Source organism: Neocloeon triangulifer, unplaced genomic scaffold (assembly GCF_031216515.1).
Source record: "Neocloeon triangulifer isolate White Clay Creek 2 clone unplaced genomic scaffold, ASM3121651v1 ptg000002l, whole genome shotgun sequence".
Classification (NCBI taxonomy): Eukaryota; Metazoa; Arthropoda; class Insecta; order Ephemeroptera; family Baetidae; genus Neocloeon; species Neocloeon triangulifer.
Window position 1 is genome coordinate 7,973,708 of NW_026775545.1, and position 15,519 is coordinate 7,989,226.

General features: G+C 37.7%; 6 protein-coding genes across 11 annotated transcripts; 4 read left to right on the plus strand and 2 right to left on the minus strand.

Moving 5' to 3' along the window:
• Nucleotides 1–173: 173 nt before the first annotated feature.
• Nucleotides 174–2,605, minus strand: LOC132205310 (26S proteasome non-ATPase regulatory subunit 12). Of its 2 annotated transcripts, XM_059634281.1 has the most exons (9): nt 2,446–2,605; nt 2,080–2,259; nt 1,783–2,019; nt 1,590–1,730; nt 1,405–1,541; nt 1,056–1,280; nt 822–999; nt 692–769; nt 174–626 (listed from the first exon to the last, which is right to left on the minus strand). In XM_059634281.1, exons 2-9 carry the CDS (start codon nt 2,239–2,241, stop codon nt 360–362), a joined length of 1,425 nt encoding a protein of 474 aa, XP_059490264.1. In that variant the 5' UTR covers nt 2,242–2,259; nt 2,446–2,605; the 3' UTR covers nt 174–359. The 2 variants fall into 2 exon arrangements, with proteins under 2 accessions (XP_059490264.1, XP_059490265.1); XM_059634282.1 differs by lacking the exon at nt 2,446–2,605 and having other exon boundaries at nt 2,080–2,272.
• LOC132205311 (small ribosomal subunit protein uS13) lies at nt 2,570–3,804 on the plus strand. The gene is made up of 5 exons (XM_059634283.1): nt 2,570–2,726; nt 2,941–3,126; nt 3,188–3,289; nt 3,538–3,629; nt 3,687–3,804. The coding sequence occupies exons 1-5, from the start codon at nt 2,661–2,663 to the stop codon at nt 3,760–3,762; spliced, it is 522 nt and encodes a 173-aa protein (XP_059490266.1). The 5' UTR covers nt 2,570–2,660; the 3' UTR covers nt 3,763–3,804.
• Nucleotides 3,805–4,347: 543 nt separating this feature from the next.
• Nucleotides 4,348–6,648, plus strand: LOC132205003 (uncharacterized). 2 transcript variants are annotated; one of them, XM_059633807.1, is made up of 7 exons: nt 4,348–4,506; nt 4,970–5,199; nt 5,329–5,554; nt 5,622–5,842; nt 5,904–6,153; nt 6,202–6,276; nt 6,335–6,648. In XM_059633807.1, the coding sequence occupies exons 2-7, from the start codon at nt 4,978–4,980 to the stop codon at nt 6,535–6,537; spliced, it is 1,197 nt and encodes a 398-aa protein (XP_059489790.1). In that variant the 5' UTR covers nt 4,348–4,506; nt 4,970–4,977; the 3' UTR covers nt 6,538–6,648. The 2 variants fall into 2 exon arrangements, with proteins under 2 accessions (XP_059489790.1, XP_059489791.1); XM_059633808.1 differs by having other exon boundaries at nt 6,211–6,276; nt 6,335–6,647.
• Nucleotides 6,630–8,315, minus strand: LOC132205001 (elongation factor Tu). 4 transcript variants are annotated; one of them, XM_059633804.1, is made up of 2 exons: nt 8,169–8,315; nt 6,630–8,068 (listed from the first exon to the last, which is right to left on the minus strand). In XM_059633804.1, the coding sequence occupies exon 2, from the start codon at nt 8,063–8,065 to the stop codon at nt 6,683–6,685; it is 1,383 nt and encodes a 460-aa protein (XP_059489787.1). In that variant the 5' UTR covers nt 8,066–8,068; nt 8,169–8,315; the 3' UTR covers nt 6,630–6,682. The 4 variants fall into 4 exon arrangements, with proteins under 4 accessions (XP_059489787.1, XP_059489786.1, XP_059489784.1 ...); XM_059633803.1 differs by having other exon boundaries at nt 8,132–8,284; XM_059633801.1 differs by having other exon boundaries at nt 8,128–8,268.
• LOC132205002 (lipid droplet-regulating VLDL assembly factor AUP1-like) lies at nt 8,266–10,257 on the plus strand. Its single transcript, XM_059633806.1, has 4 exons — nt 8,266–8,492; nt 8,576–9,285; nt 9,371–9,587; nt 9,643–10,257. Exons 2-4 carry the CDS (start codon nt 8,588–8,590, stop codon nt 10,030–10,032), a joined length of 1,305 nt encoding a protein of 434 aa, XP_059489789.1. The 5' UTR covers nt 8,266–8,492; nt 8,576–8,587; the 3' UTR covers nt 10,033–10,257.
• A 1,333-nt stretch (nt 10,258–11,590) lies between these two features.
• LOC132203367 (gamma-tubulin complex component 3) lies at nt 11,591–15,487 on the plus strand. The gene is made up of 15 exons (XM_059631090.1): nt 11,591–11,785; nt 11,859–12,028; nt 12,082–12,316; nt 12,384–12,482; nt 12,558–12,664; nt 12,716–12,901; nt 12,960–13,166; nt 13,218–13,354; nt 13,430–13,581; nt 13,637–13,820; nt 13,878–14,082; nt 14,138–14,273; nt 14,327–14,538; nt 14,595–14,861; nt 14,913–15,487. The coding sequence occupies exons 1-15, from the start codon at nt 11,713–11,715 to the stop codon at nt 15,108–15,110; spliced, it is 2,568 nt and encodes an 855-aa protein (XP_059487073.1). The 5' UTR covers nt 11,591–11,712; the 3' UTR covers nt 15,111–15,487.
• The last annotated feature ends 32 nt before the right edge of the window (nt 15,488–15,519 follow it).

The following is a 15,519-nucleotide window of genomic DNA, read 5'->3' on the forward strand; positions in this document are numbered from 1 at the left end:
TGGAGTGCATAGCAGTGCAGGTTTTTCTTTATCGTAATTAAAATTACCTTTTTTATGAGAAATAAAGAATCATGAAATTTATTCATTGAAATTTTTATACTGTTATTTGTTCAATCAATCAAACTTATTAATATAATTATGGGGGATCATGACTCATGATAAAGAATTTTGTTGTTATTTTTAATAAGACTAATATTTTATTGACAAAAAGTAATTCAAACCATTAATTAATTATACATAATCAAGTAATATTCAAGTAGAGACTGACAGCGTCAAGTGGAAAATCAAGAGAATTTTTGAGCTGCCGAGTCTCCAAAATTAAACAACTCCCTTAGCCTGAATGCTGTATTTGCACCGCATCAGTCGGCAATTTCGTAATCTTGGTTTTGGCTCGTTGGAGGTGGAGCACCGTTGACCACCAAATGCTTGTGAACCATTTCTTCTCGGTTGATGAGATGTGTTGTCTTGTTGACGAGAGTCATGAGGTCGTTAATTCGAGAGGACCAAGAGTTAAGTATGTCTGTTGGGTCTTGAGTGCCTGAGAAACTGACAACTCCAGCTGGACGGTCCGTCTTGGCCTTCACTGTTCCATTTTCAACCAAACTGGAAAGAACTTGTTCCGTTTCCTACAAATGTTGAAGCCATAATTAGCAAACTTAATTTAAAATAATTAAAAATAAAAAATATTTACCTCAGTAGTGAGGTCCATAAGCTCAGCCATTCTGTTGAGATTGATCCTTGTGTAGTATTTGGCCATGATTCTGATATTCTACAAAGGTAAAAAATTATTTTTCAAAAAAATTTTTACAAAAAAAACTTACGTGCTCCACGACTCTACTCCTGAGGTCCTTCCAACGGCTCTGGCCCTTCGGGGTGGTTGGATCAAAAATCTCAGGAGGAGCAATAGTCTTATCACGGCTTGTCAGGCCTCTTTCGTACTCGCTGCAAAGTCCCTTCCAATTGATCAGTTCAGGGGTGTTAAAGAGTTTCAGTAGACCCCTGGAAAATAAATTTTGTCATCACATGTGAAGAAATAAATTTTCAGATACGCATACTTGTAATGTGGAACATGATCCAGGAGAGAGTCTTCCAGTACTCTATGGGTCAAGTCGGCCTGCTCATTGTCGTAAGGGGCCAGTAGCAAGTACAAGACAATACTCTGGAGGGTCAAGTCTCTCTCGACAGGGTCATCTCGGATGACGGGAGTGGTGAGTATGTTGCGGTAGTGGCGACAAGTGGCCAGAAAACTACCCTCATGCCCATCTAATTCAATCATCAGCCTGTAAAATAACGACCAATTATTTAATTTGGAAATTGGTGAATTTAGATTGGAATAATAAAATACTCAAAAAATCTTTGCGCCATTATAAATGTAAGCTTTTTTCAATGAAATTGTAAAATTACTTGTAGTATTTCAATTTCAGTTCCTGGTTTGCTTCATCATCGAAGAATTTGGGGCTGATCTTCTTTGAGATGATTTGTGTCCTGATAAAGTCTTTCTTGGCAAGGCACAACCTCATTTGCTCCAAAATCAACTCAACCTTCAAATACAACTTAAGATATTTCCAAAAACAAATTTTTTAAATTACCTTCTCCTTTTTCACCATAGAGCCGTAAGTCTCGACTTGCAATTCTTGGATGATATCGGCAGCCTTTGAAACTTCTCCTTCATCTTCCCTGATTTTAGCCAGCTTGTGAGTGAGCCTTGCCCGCTCGACTTCTACGTAAATCTAAAGAATAGCAATTAAGACTTTTCATTCTTATTTTTAGGTAATTCTTTACCTTTCCCTCTGTGACTGTGCGCAAAGTGTCAATAAGTTTGATCATTGTTGGCTTGTCTGGAGTCTTGTCGACGTACTCAACACATTTCTGCACCATTTTAGCCACAGATTGTTTGAGCTGGCTTCGTCGACGGGAGAGAACGACGACATGCTCATTCAGCAAATCCCACTTTCCAGCATCATAACAAAGCTGGACGATTGCCACCAAGACTCTGCTCGTTGAAACCATGTCCGAACCCTAGTAGTTTTAATATATTAATTATTATCAATTGAACATAGAATTTAAAAAAAATATTACAGTTCTGGTTTGCTTCTCCAAACTAAGCAGGCCTTCAATTGCTTCATTCAGCTGGCCTGACTTTGCCATTTTTTCAAACTCAGGAATTTTTTCATCGCAAGTCGAGGTGTAGTCCACCTCCATTTTCACCAGCCGGCCAGTCTCTGATAGAATGTCTGCCATGGTTTTTTTCTGGTTTACCTGTGGAAAAAGTAAATTCTGATTTCAAATAATCGCTAGAAACTAAAGTGGTGAAATTTCGATGTGAATGTACTTTAATGAACTTTTGCCGGCTTAGAGCGAACAATTTATATTTTGTTATTTCGACTCAATAAGCCATTTTCCTCTGTGAATTTTTGATATTTCAGTAGTGGAATTATTTCTTACCACAAATTACTGGAAAACGTCGCTTCTCAGTTGAAAAAGAGCGATAAATTTGCTATTTAATCGGAAATTAACGTTTTGTTGTTGAATACTGCTTGGTCATATGCGTTCACCAAGGAGTGCGGACGGAGCGGAGAGCCACTGGTGGCCATTGTAGTTTCGCCAAAGAGGTTTTCTCAGCTTGGCAACGTTGTTTTCCTTGGCCGTGCACTGCATGCATGTTGTGTGGTGTGGATCTTTTACGTGACTCTTTCTGGCATCGGCTGAACTATTTGCAGAAAATGGTAAATATCTAAGTAATCGACGAAGATAATTAATTAAGATCACACCCTAAACTTACAAAAAGAGTTCCTTAATGTATTAGTATTAGAAATTCCGGCCGATTAATCACTTTTTGCTAAATATTTGTATGTAAACAAACGTCGATGACACTGCCGGGCATGCCTTTCATATTCGACCACAACAAGAAAGTTTTTGACTGATTTGCTATTTTTTCAGTCACTGGTCATACCAGAGAAATTCCAACACATTTTGCGTGTTGTCGGTACCAACATTGATGGCAAGCGCAAGGTTCAATTCGCCTTGACCGCCATCAAGGGTGTCGGCCGTCGTTATGCCAACATTGTCCTCAAGAAGGCAGACATTGACCTGAACAAAAGAGCCGGAGAATGCTCTGAGGAAGAGGTCAGTAATCCCCAAAATATTTACTAAAAGTATAATGCTAATCTCATTAATTCATGAAAAGGTTGAAAAGATTATCACTATCATGAGCAACCCTCGCCAATACAAGATTCCCGATTGGTTCTTGAACAGACAAAAAGATATTCAGGATGGAAAATATTCACAGGTATGTTTTATTTAAATGATAATTTTTTTATTAAATATCCACAATATTTTAAAAATCCATCTTCTTACTGGAGCAGTACAATTAGTACTGAACTTATATGCTGGATGGTATATTAATACAGCATTGTATCCTCCTAGCCGGTGCACTAATCACCTGCTGGGCCGGAAATGGTGCTTACATTATTCAAAACGTGTTTACCTTGTTTAGTTAATTTTTGGCCGGTTAATAATTTTCCCCCGATTTTTCAGCTTATTTCCAGCAGTTTGGACAGTAAAATGCGTGATGATCTTGAGAGGCTCAAGAAGATCCGTGCCCACAGAGGCATGCGTCATTATTGGGGGTAAGAAACTTTTTTTTTAATACCTTACAAACAAATTTATAAATTGTCTTTTACTAGCCTGCGTGTGAGAGGTCAGCATACCAAGACAACTGGTCGCAGAGGAAGAACTGTTGGTGTGTCTAAGAAGAAGTAAAGTAATTGTTTCCATGAAAATAAAAATCCTTTTAAGGAGAAAGGCTTGATATATCATTAAAGTTTTAAACCAGTTTTTATCTATAAAATGAAAGATAAAATAGCGTAAAATAGTTTGGTTCTTGATTAAACTTGGCTCTTGTTACGTTTTACGTGGGATTATGACCTCTACATTTTTGAGATTGGATAATTCTGATATATGATTGATTTATTTTTTCCTTCAATATTTATTACAAGTTGAGAAATTATTTATTAAGAGAAATACGAAACTTGTGCAAGATGGTGGGGAAACAAATATAAGTAAATTATTTTATAATATTTTACAAAGCGTCACCATAATGATGAAATTCAGAATTAATGGAGATCTTAATTATTATCATTTTACCATTGATTTATTAGTATCCTAGTACATAAATCAAGTTAATAATAAATCATCTAGCCCATCAAAAATTGTGAAGAACTAGACCTTTCACGTGCTCATTTTTTTATATTTATGCCGCCCAAGTGTGAACCTCCTTGGAAGTTGGAAGAAAAACGTGGTGAAGCGCGCGGATTTACCATGATCGAGAAAATACAGGTTGTGACATGTTCAAAATTTTGTGGTCCGTCGAGCACTTGCCGTGCCGCGACATATTGACGCATGTCGCATTCCATAGTTCCAACACGCAGGACCTTTTAGGCTTTTAGTGTCTGTCTGGTGCTGAAGTTCTCCGAATTTTCCAACCTAAGACCAAGTAGAGAAGAGGTAAGTTTGTGAGGAAATTTATTTCCTCGATCCTTTTCATCGTTTTAACAAGATTAATTAATTTTTGAGGTTTTGCGTTATCTTCAAAGGTTAGAATGCGGCCATGTGCTTATGAGGGCCACAGACAAGACGAAATAAATAATGCTGCAATTTTTATAAGAATCACAAAAATCGTTGCAATTAAGTTTTATTAATATGGAATGCTTTTGTAGCGTTTTGTAGTAGTAAAAATTTTAGTTTTTAGCAGCTAAGTATGTATACAATTATCCTGATGCAATGATTGCAGTACGTAAGACGTGGTATAATATATGTGTTTTTGTGGGAGAAATTTCTTTATATTTTCTTTTATTTTTTTGTTGCTGTTAGTTATTGTAATATAGAAGGTTGGGTTATCCAAAGAAACATTTGTTTTTATATATGCATGAAAAAAAATTCATCTAATATGTAATATTCTTTTTATTAGAGGCAATTATGATGATGGACGAATCACCTGTCAAGATTAAAGCGCCAAGAAGGAAAATTAAAGATGTGGAGCTTGAGCAATACTTGAGATTGGATGAATACACAGAATTGTCCAAAAATGTTGAGGACCTTGCCATGGACACTCTGATGAGGCAGGCACCAAAAATGCCTTTGGTTGCCTCAATTTCCCTTTTGGACATTCAAGAGACAGTTGGCTTAATTAAAATTCTGGTTAGTATGAGTACACATAGTTCTGTTAATTTGTAAAAAGCTGATGAAATAATTTATTATAATATATACTATGTTGCAATAAAAGCACATCATTAAGAAATTAACGCATTTAACACAAATAATTTTCAGGAACAAAAGCTTGTTGGAAAGTCTCCTAAGCACATCTCTATGCTCTATTTGTTGACTGAATCGGTTGTGCTCAGCTATGCCAACCCTCCAATGATTTGTGGACTGTTTGGGAATGGATTTGTCAACGCTAAAGGGTACCTAAATTTCAGGAGAACTGCTTTTGGACTCTCAAGGCTGTGGAGAATTTTGTTCAGCAGTTGCTACAAAGATTTTGAAAAAATCAAAAGTAAGTTTTTCTTCGACCATGCACAAACTTAATGTATTAAATTTCCTCTCTGGGTTCTCATTTCCAGCAGTTGATACGGTTGTTGTAAAACGTTATATCCGATTCTTGCGCAGCATCAGTAAACTGTTCAGAGATTTGGACAACAGGTGCGGAAGCATTGTGAAAGCTATTGACTTGGGCAGTCTGGCAGATTTGGCTGATCACTTCCTGACCTTGATTATAGAAAAGGTGCAAAATAATAAGGCTAAACCCTCAAGCCAAATTAGTGCAGAGAATGAAAAAGTCAAGGTTGCGCAAATGAAGTGTATTTTGGAATTTTATTACCTAGAAGTGTAATTTTAATTTTTAGGCTTCTTACAATGTTCCTAAAATTGCTCCCATCTTTGCAAAAACTCACCAATCTCAAAAATTGGCTCTGGAAAAGTCTGCTTCTCCTCGTAAGCAGCCGTCGGATATTTCGCAAAGGCTGAATGCAACGAATAACAGCAAGCTGACCAGATCACCTGAAAAAATGCGTGAAGCCAAGGCTGTTTTGGAGAAGGTCGAAAGACTCAGTTACCATAAGCCTTTGAAAAGACCTTACCCTTCGCCTAAGAAAGGTAGATTTTAATATAAAATATAAATATCTAATTATAATAAATATTAATATTTCTCAGGTAACCTTGCTGCACTTTCTCCCGAAAAGAAAATTCGTTTCGAATTTGAAAAGGAGAATGAAAAAAGTATTAATAAACATAGTGTGTATTAAACAAATTGTACATAGATTAAATTTTTACTCAGGGACTAGAACTCCATCCTTTTCAAACTCTGATGCGTCAACTTCGGACTCTGATTCAGATCATGATCAACCACAAAGATTTGGCACTGCCAAGGACGCAAGCTCATCTTCTAGCTTTGCTTCGTCGTCCTTGATGTCTCAATCGTCAGCCTCTTCAGACTATGACAATGAATTCTACGGCAAGTACACATTCCTCAAGTTCTGATTATTAACACCATTTTGACTAAAAAATGTTCCGAAATTACTCACTAATATAGAGTTTTGCATTTTTCAATGACATAAAATAAAGATTCAAAATTCAAATTGAAAATCCTTTGAATTCGATTATATTTTATTTATATTCCAACTAATCACTTCAAATCATTATTAACTTCAGCTTTGAACAACTTATCATTGGGGAATTGCAAACTTTCAAAAGTCTGTGTTATCATTCCTGTGGCAACTGTAACATTGTTCTCCCGAATCGTGAAAGGCTGACCGATGGTCATTGCCATTTTCTTGATTAATGTTAAATAAACCTGGCCATGCTGACCAGGCATGAACATATTCTGTCCGGCTTCCAAATCAATACGAGCGGCACAATTCCAAGTAAGGCTGAAAAGCTGTTGGATGTACTTATTAAGAATGGGTTTCCTACGTCCACCCTCGCCCTTTGTCAGGAAATAGATGTTTGCCTTGTAGTGGTTACTGATTTTCTTTGAATTTCTAGCACACATAATCATTCCTTTCTCCAGATCAGCCACTTTCAGGTTTTTCACTAGCACTCCAACATTGTCTCCTGCTTTGGATTGGCTGACATCTTTCTTAAACACCTGAAGACCGTTAACCACTGTCTTGTGTTCTGCGTTGAAGCCGAGGACCACTGCATCGTCTCCTTTGTTGATGGTTCCTGTTTTAATTGTTCCGGTGATTACAGTCCCTCGTCCTGGAACGCTGAAAACATTGTCGATGGGCATCTCGAACGGAGACTTGTAATCCCTGGTCGGAGTTGGTATATAGGAGTCCAAAGCGTCCATCAGCCTCCTGATAGATGGCACACCATATTCCGTCTCTTCACCCTTTAAAGCTTGAAGTGCAGAGCCAAAAATAATAGGCGCATTTACGCCATCAAAGCCAAAATCGCAGAGCAGTTCTCGGATTTCCAGTTCGACTAATTCGAGAGTGTCCTTGTCCACTAGGTCTGCTTTGTTAATGAAGACAACAATGTGTTTGATTCCAATCTGTCTGGCAAGAAGCAGGTGCTCCATGGTTTGGGGCATTTGACCATCAGTGGCTGCCACTAATAGGATGGCGCCGTCCATCTGTGAAGCACCAGATATCATGTTTTTCACATAGTCTGCATGTCCCGGACAGTCTGTATGGGCGTAGTGTCTGGCTTTGGTCTGGTAGTATACGTGAGCCACGTTGATGGTGATGCCACGACCCTTTTCCTCAGGGGCGCTGTCAATTTCGTCAAAGGTTGTGTACCTTGACTTACCCTCCTTGGCCAAGATTTTTGTTATGGCTGACGTAAGTGTTGTTTTGCCATGATCGACATGTCCAATTGTTCCAACATTGCAGTGAAGAACTTCGCTTTTTTCTGGATCTTCGACTGCTTTAGTAGAAAGAAATCTCATCAAAGGTCTACTCGTCAAAACATTCGGTGATCTTCGGCAGGTGCATGATGAAACAAGAGTTGGACTCGCCGAGAACATTTGTCTTGAGAGCTTTGTTATATTTCTTAGAAGCGCCATGTTCTAAAATTTTAAACGAAAATAATTAATTAATTTAATTTTAAGTCATTTTTTTATCTTGCCTACTTCGAGAGAAAAATCACTCGTGATTGTATTTTGGCACCTGCGAATGCGAACGCTTGCGAATTTTAAATCTGAGCAGCTGTGTTTTTGTTTTTCTTTGGATTTTAAATTTGCGCGCTCGCTCTGGTGGAGAAATTGTCGAAGCTCTGGACCTTCCTGGTGGTTTCGCTGGAGGAAAAACAAGCAGACGACAGCTGGCACTTTATTGCAAACGTTCTATTTATTTACGGCTTCTAAAGGTTAGCTCTAACCTTGCATTATTTCCTGATTAATCAACGAGCGAATCAAGTTCATTAACACTGAAATTGCACGCTTCGGGGGATGGAGCTGCGCCAAATTTACTGAGGCTGCTGATGTCATTACGGTAAGCTTTTAAATTCCGTAGCAGTTTGAAATATTTTGGGTTAAATATTTTGCATTCTCAACCGTGTCTGCCGTTCATTCTAGATTAATCCACACATGAGTCGTGAGAGCCCAGTAATGATGTCAACCACTAATATCAAAGACCTGTTCGACGAGGCCCGCTGCCCGGATGGCTGGAAATTTGTTCCTCTTTTGGTCTATTTTCCATTTGGAGTGATGTTGGCCACAATTCGCCTGTTCATCAGCCTGCAAATGCTTCTAGCAGCCTCAGCCTTCCAAAACGTGGCCATTGTGAAGAAGTTTATCCTGAAGATGATGTGCAACATTCTCGGGGTCATCATTAGGGAAGACTTCACGGAGCTGCGCTTCAAAACACAGGCCGCCCCCATTTTGGTAACCAACCAGGCTACCCCTGTAGACCCTCTGGTGTTTCACGTAGCCACTGGGTGCACTACGGTGCCAAACCCTGAGGCCCCGGCCGCCCTGAATTGGCTTATTGGGGCGCACAACATCAATATCAGCCAGGGCTTCCAACAACTCACCAGGATTCTGCAGGAGTGTCCATCCAAGCAGACGTCCATCTTGCTGCAACCTGAAGGTGCCACCACCAATGGAAAGGTTGGATTGCTCAAGTTCCAAGAGGGCTACCTGGAAGGAGTGAAAAAGGTGCAGCCTGTTGCTATTCAAATATGGAGGCCTCCAACAGCGTCCGTTTCCCCTTGCGTTATTGGCTCGCCCTGGTGGATGGAAATGCTGTGGATTCTGTTTGTTCCTTGCACAGTCTTTTGCTTGAGGTATTTTATTTTTATTTTAATAATAAATTGATAAATTTTCTTACTTAAAAAATTTTAAAAACTTTAATTTTTATTACATTTTTAGATATCTGCCTGCCATCGTTAAATCAGAAAAAGAGAGCACTGAAGAATTCACCAAAAGGGTGCAGGGCGTCATTGCCACCAGACTGGGAGTTCAGGCCACCAACTTCACTCTTGGTGACAAAAAAGAGCTTGAAAAGCGACTGGTCATTACTCCTGTCCGGCAACAGGAACATAGAGTTGCTCAGCGGAACGCTGAACTGCAGAGAATGGTTGCACAGGTAAATTATTTAATTTGAAATGAATTTTGTGTTTTTTATTGTATAAAGTTTTTAGGTACGTGAAGTGTTGCCCTACGTGCCAGCTGATGTTGTCCGCAAGGATCTCTTCCGCACCAAGAGCGTTGACATCACAATTTCCAACATCCTCGAGGGTCACATTTCCTTTGTGCCTGTCTTGCCTTCTACGCCCGTAAAGTCTCCAACGGCCGTGGCTCAGAAACCAGCTGACCAGCCCAGCAGCAGTTCTACTTCTTCAGTTGCACCTCCTACCACTGCTTGTGGAGGGGAAAGCAACACACTGAATACAGCAGCATCCACTTTTCCAAAGTCGGCTGAAGAGAGGTCCATGTCTTTCAAAGAGCGCAAAACGAGACTGGTCGAGAATGCCAGGCGAAGGTACATCGAGAAGCATGGACTCAAAGAATTTGGATTTTCTGCATCATGAGCTGTTTAATTGCTAAATGAAAAGTGATTTGTGGCTGGCCAGAGATTGCCGACAAATTTGTGAAATAATTGTCAGTAAATCACATATGGAATTTTAGCTGAATCAAATTTATAAATATTCTGATTATGTTGTTTAAGAATTTCAAAATTGAAATCACTAATATATAGTGTACTTACCACATAATTTAAGTACCACGTTTAACAGTTTATTTCCCTTTGGTTTATGCATACTTCTAAAACGTATTGCGTCCACCATCTTTTTGGTTTTCTCTCCGAATTCACCCTTCTAAAAGCGCTTAAAGCCAGCACGAGGCAATCAATGTGAAATCACTTGCAATGAAACGTTTACAAAAATTATACTGAGGTGAAGTAAAAATAAATGTATATTCATTATGGACAAAAATATGAATACTAGGATGTATAAAAATTAATATTGCCTCTTAAAAAGGAAATAAATCAAAATAATAAAGCTTACTTGGCATTGTTATCCTTTATATTTTCCCTCTTAGTATTCAGTTTGTATTATTAATGCGAAATTTCTTGTTTTGGGGTATATTGGACAAAACTTTTTTAGGGTTTATAGTCTGTTATAGACATTTATATTTTATTACTTTGATTTGTATCAGGGCACAGAAAATCATGATTTTTTTTATTGAAATATAACCTAGCTAGTTGTTAGTTGGGTTAGTTGCTTAGCGTAAAGATTGGAATGGTTTTGTATTTTAAATCCTCTCGGGAGCTCAATAAAATAATCTGTAATTTTTTTTTCTTTCAATTTGCTGCGAAGTTAATAATTTCTTTATTTACTTATTCTTCATTCTATAGTTGAAATGCACAACATACCTTACATAATAAAATAAATAATAATACATCAAATTAAAATTAAGGACAAAAGCTGAAAATATTTAAAAGAGTTGCTATAATCATGTTTAACTTTTTATTTGTTTAATTTATTTATTATTATTTTTTTTTTTTAAATTTTCTTTTCAGAATTTGATTATCTCTTTAACTGATTATACAAAGCTGCTGCTGCATAATCAAGTCATAATAATAAAAAACTCTTATGTTTATTCTTTTTTAAGAATATAATATATGCATTAGGAGGAAAAGGAAAGTTTAAATTATCAAAATACTTTTTAAAAAATTATAATATGCGTATAAAACTAATGAATTTTATGCACTTCCATGGCTAATGTAAGCGATGTTAAAGAGAAGGCGCCATTTGTCTACGAAATTTAAAAATCGTCAAAATAAATGAAATAAATATTTTGATCTGAACCGCATATTAGAAGAAAAGGGCCAAAAAAAAAATAAGTAGTTGCTACAATTAAATCAGAATTAAATGAAATTTGTTTTGTTTATTAGAAAAACTAATTTTTTTTCGCTGCGTGCACTTGCTTAATATTTCATAAAATATTGTTGAAAGTTAAAAAAAGAAATAAAAAAGCTATATTATATAATAGTATAATTTTTTCCCCTGATGATTTGCACTGGCGCCATAGAAATTTAAATTATAACCACTCCCACTTTTAAGTTTCCCAATTCAACAACTCAACAAAAGATAGCAGCTGGAAATGGTAATATGGCGGGAAGAATGTTGTGAAATGACTCGAAATCTGCTTTCCACCTCTAATTTGGAGTTTCGCGGCTGAATTTTGGAAATTTTAAAACACATCTTGAAATGGCTACTTCCAAGAAGATTTCTGACGAAAGTCTTCAAAAGCTCTGTAAAGCAGGGACAGCGAAACAACCAGGTTTTTGTCTAACGCCCTCTCATCTGCTAATAGTGTTTATAGTGTATGTAATTCTTATTTTTTTTGTGTGCAGGAAATTATGCGAAATGGTACGCTTATGTTTGCCAAGAGTTGGGCAACGCTCCTCAAAATCCAGGCGGTAGTGGAGACTTTGATTATTCCATTGAGCAGCATCTCTTGAAGGAGAATAGACAGGAAGACTTGCTGCGATATGCTGAACTCAAACGAAAACTTTACGAAACAGTAGGGTGTTTTTTTGTTTTGCGCTGCAATTTTAGACAAAATTAATTATGTAGAGCGTGGTGGAGAAAAAGGAAGAGTTGCTGCGATTCTTTACGATGGTGTCTTACTTTCGAGTGACCGGAGTGAACAAAAAAAATCGAATGGAAAAGGTTAAGGCTGAGCCTGAAAACGACTTTAAACAGCCAAACCCTGAAGATTTTGCATTCCTGAGGCATGCTTCTATAGTTGATTGCCCTGTTGATAGAAGCCCAGGATTTAGGCGGAGTTTTTCTCCTCTTCGCCACGTTGGTAACTTTTTTTGGCATCAAAAATTGACTAGTTTAAATTGTACATACACCACTGTTATGTTTTTTAGAACAAAGCCATTCGTATGTCTCTAGACGAGAAAGTTATGCTGAATCTATTTGCTCCAATGTTAGTGCAAGATCTGCTGTCAGACCCCTTGAGGGCCGATGTAAGAAAATAGCGAAAGAAAAAGAAAAATGCATTACAAATTTTTTTGCTTTGTTAATACATAACTGTTTTGCAGATTCTCAGAATGATTTGATAAGAGAAGTGATGTTTGTGTTTAATGGCGTCGGAGGAAGTATTTTTAAGGATGACTGTGGTGATGGAACATTTAGGATATCTCAAAAAGTTATTGTCCTGAAATGAAAATTGCGTGCAATAAAATTTATGTCACACTAGTTGGAGGATCCATTGCGACAGCAAGCTGCTCATCTAGCTGAGATTGGCACCTTGAACTTTAAGATAAGAAAAATGGTCGAATCTGTGCCCCACATAGGAGCACCCTATTGTCTGTCTGCCCTCGTTGGTGCAGTCCGAGATCAACTGCATGAGTTTAGCAGACTAATCACGAACCTGGAATCAGAGGTATGTTTTTTATTAATTAAAAAAATATATATGTCACTATCAAATTGACCTGATTTAGCTGAGACAAGCTTCTAGAGACAACCCAATGAGTCTTTTACAAGTTCGGATAATAACGCATCAACCAAAATGTCACTTGCAGTGGCTATCAACTGTTGCAAATGAGTGCAAGGACAAGAAAGGAGGAGCTCTGCTCTCAAATCTTCACTCCCTGGTACAGCACGGGGATCCAAAAGTTCGAGAGTGGCTTCAACCTCTTCTTTCAGCTGTATGTTTTCTTAATATTGTTTTGATAGCAAAGCTTAATATTGGTGAATAGGCTGCAGCTCCCTTTTATGAAATCCTGTCAGAGTGGCTTGAGCGGGGTACGATCAAAGATCCTCACACAGAGTTTTTCATCTCAGTCGACAACGAAACTATTGTGAACAATTTCTGGCACCGGAAATACTCAATTAGGTAAGGAGTCAAATGATAAGTTATAAATTAAGGGTGTTTAAGTATTGTTTATTAAATCTTTTTAAACTATTGTAGGGAGTCAATGAAGCCAAGTTTTATTTCTCAGTCTCAGGCCAATATGGTTCTGACGACAGGTAAAAGTGTTGCATTTCTCACGCAGTGCTGTGGAAAATCGCCAAAGGATTTCAAGATCCCTGGTTTGCAAGAGGCTATAGAAAACGGCAGCGGTACCAAATTTAACATTCTTATATAATTGATACTATCAATATCTAAAATCTGCAGACAAACTATGGGATGTTGATGGCGCCTTGCAAGTCTGCATTGAAGCAGCTCACAAGTCATTTTCCAAGGAGGCGCTTAATGTGATGCTACATGAAGGAAAGTTGGCTCTTCATTTGCAGGCCATGCGTCGCTACATGCTTCTCGGAAGTGGAGATTTCATAAAACTACTAATGGAGTTTTCTGCGTAAAATTTCACATCATACTCTTGAATCCTTGTAATTGAATATCTTTTAAATTATAGAGATGAGCTCAACAAAAAAGCAGATCAGCTCATGGCACACACACTGACTCCTAAATTGGAATCAGCAATCCGTGCGACCAATGCACAATACGAAGATGAGGATGTCTTGAACCGTTTGGACATTAAACTTTTGTACATGACTAATGAAGAAACTGGCTGGGACATTTTCTCTCTTCAGTATTGCATTGATGGGCCCATTGCCATGGTAAATATTGATGTTTAAATATTCCCATACAAACTATATAGTTTTGAATCTGCAGGTATTTCCTCCAGAAGTGAAATTCAAATACCTAAGTCTCTTCAATGCTCTGTGGAGAGCAAAGAGAATGGAATGGCTGCTGTCCAATATGTGGAGAAGCCAGGCAATATCAGCAAGAGAGTTGAGGAAAATGACTGGTAGATTACATGGATAATTTTTTATCGTGATTTGAAGTTGATCTCATTTTTAGAAATTGGGCCGCTGATTCGAGAATTGTCTGTGCTGATTTCTGAAATGAACCAGTTCATGCGGCAAATGCAGTACTACTTGCTCTTTGAATGTGTTGAGTGTCAATGGAGTTTGCTCCAGAAGGCCATTGCCCAGGCTGCTTCTCTTGACGACATAATTCATGCACACAACAAGTTCCTGGACAACATTATGAAGAGTTGTTTATTGGATGAAGTAAATTGAGAAAAGAAGTTACTTTAAAACAATTGCGTTCAATTTTTTTTCCATAGGAATCTCAACACCTGACTTACATTCTGCGCAGAATTTACAATAACGTCCTGGACGTCAGCAAGTTAGAGGCTTCATTCGACAAGCTGATTAATACAGAATTCCAGAGAAGAAAAGAGCTTGACAAACAGTATGAAATGTTGGAGGAAGCAAGCATGTTTGGTCTGAACAAAGAAGATGAGGCAAGGGAGAAGCAGGCTCAAAAGGAGTTCGAGAATGCAATGACTCGAATCAGAGTCTCATTAATGATGAATGCTGATGGCTATAGGGTATTTATTTTAAATTGATTTTAAACTTCAAAGTTAAATGTTTTACAACAGGAACGGGTGAAGGAATTCCTGCTTGCTTTAGCTTCTCACCCCAATGAAGATCTGCAGTTCCTAAGTCTCCGTCTTGACTTCAACGAGTACTACAAAACGCTGGACAAGCGTCTCAGCACCCCTCACACTCTAAGCTACCGGCGCCGCAGCTCGTTAATGCCTCCATTTGCAGCCATGACTGTCAGTGCTGAATTCTGACCAGTTCTCCAAGTTGCTAATCGCAGGAAGTCTAAATTGCTAGCTATATGCTGTGTTGGGTAATTTTTGACTGACACAATGCCATTCATTTTAATATACACAGAATAGTGTAAATTTTTAGTAAGTCTAAAACTTCTTTATTCTTATTTTTTGATAATTTCAAGATGTGATATCAATCATTTGTTAAATATGTGCACTGCTGAATAGTAAACTTAGCTTTCCATCTCCAAAAATCTTCCTTGAGAACTTCCATTTAATTGCACAAAGGTCGTTTTTAGATTTGTGACCATAACCAATCACTAGCTAAATATTAATATAAAACAATTATTAAAGTGTTTAACTGCGGATACAAGAATAATAAATAAGATTATTAATAAAAAAAGACTATTGTTGTTAATAATTCTATGCC

What these genes read in the sequence shown, in the direction of transcription:
- LOC132205001 (XM_059633804.1), bottom strand. Translation starts at nt 8,065, where the DNA reads ATGGCGCTTCTAAGAAATATAACAAAGCTCTCAAGACAAATGTTCTCG.
- LOC132205311 (XM_059634283.1), top strand. Translation starts at nt 2,661, where the DNA reads ATGTTGTGTGGTGTGGATCTTTTACGTGACTCTTTCTGGCATCGGCTG. An exon ending in GAGAATGCTCTGAGGAAGAG is followed by an intron (nt 3,127 to 3,187) that starts GTCAGTAATCCC and finishes ATTCATGAAAAG; the next exon opens with GTTGAAAAGATTATCACTAT. An exon ending in AGGATGGAAAATATTCACAG is followed by an intron (nt 3,290 to 3,537) that starts GTATGTTTTATT and finishes CCGATTTTTCAG; the next exon opens with CTTATTTCCAGCAGTTTGGA.
- LOC132205310 (XM_059634281.1), bottom strand. Translation starts at nt 2,241, where the DNA reads ATGGCAGACATTCTATCAGAGACTGGCCGGCTGGTGAAAATGGAGGTG. An exon ending in GCACAGTCACAGAGGGAAAG is followed by an intron (nt 1,731 to 1,782) that starts GTAAAGAATTAC and finishes GCTATTCTTTAG; the next exon opens with ATTTACGTAGAAGTCGAGCG. An exon ending in TTATGGACCTCACTACTGAG is followed by an intron (nt 627 to 691) that starts GTAAATATTTTT and finishes CAACATTTGTAG; the next exon opens with GAAACGGAACAAGTTCTTTC.
- LOC132203367 (XM_059631090.1), top strand. Translation starts at nt 11,713, where the DNA reads ATGGCTACTTCCAAGAAGATTTCTGACGAAAGTCTTCAAAAGCTCTGT. An exon ending in GGCTATAGAAAACGGCAGCG is followed by an intron (nt 13,582 to 13,636) that starts GTACCAAATTTA and finishes TAAAATCTGCAG; the next exon opens with ACAAACTATGGGATGTTGAT. An exon ending in AGAGTTGTTTATTGGATGAA is followed by an intron (nt 14,539 to 14,594) that starts GTAAATTGAGAA and finishes TTTTTTCCATAG; the next exon opens with GAATCTCAACACCTGACTTA.
- LOC132205002 (XM_059633806.1), top strand. Translation starts at nt 8,588, where the DNA reads ATGAGTCGTGAGAGCCCAGTAATGATGTCAACCACTAATATCAAAGAC. An exon ending in TGCACAGTCTTTTGCTTGAG is followed by an intron (nt 9,286 to 9,370) that starts GTATTTTATTTT and finishes TTACATTTTTAG; the next exon opens with ATATCTGCCTGCCATCGTTA. An exon ending in TGCAGAGAATGGTTGCACAG is followed by an intron (nt 9,588 to 9,642) that starts GTAAATTATTTA and finishes TAAAGTTTTTAG; the next exon opens with GTACGTGAAGTGTTGCCCTA.
- LOC132205003 (XM_059633807.1), top strand. Translation starts at nt 4,978, where the DNA reads ATGATGATGGACGAATCACCTGTCAAGATTAAAGCGCCAAGAAGGAAA. An exon ending in TTGGCTTAATTAAAATTCTG is followed by an intron (nt 5,200 to 5,328) that starts GTTAGTATGAGT and finishes AATAATTTTCAG; the next exon opens with GAACAAAAGCTTGTTGGAAA. An exon ending in CAGAGAATGAAAAAGTCAAG is followed by an intron (nt 5,843 to 5,903) that starts GTTGCGCAAATG and finishes TTTAATTTTTAG; the next exon opens with GCTTCTTACAATGTTCCTAA.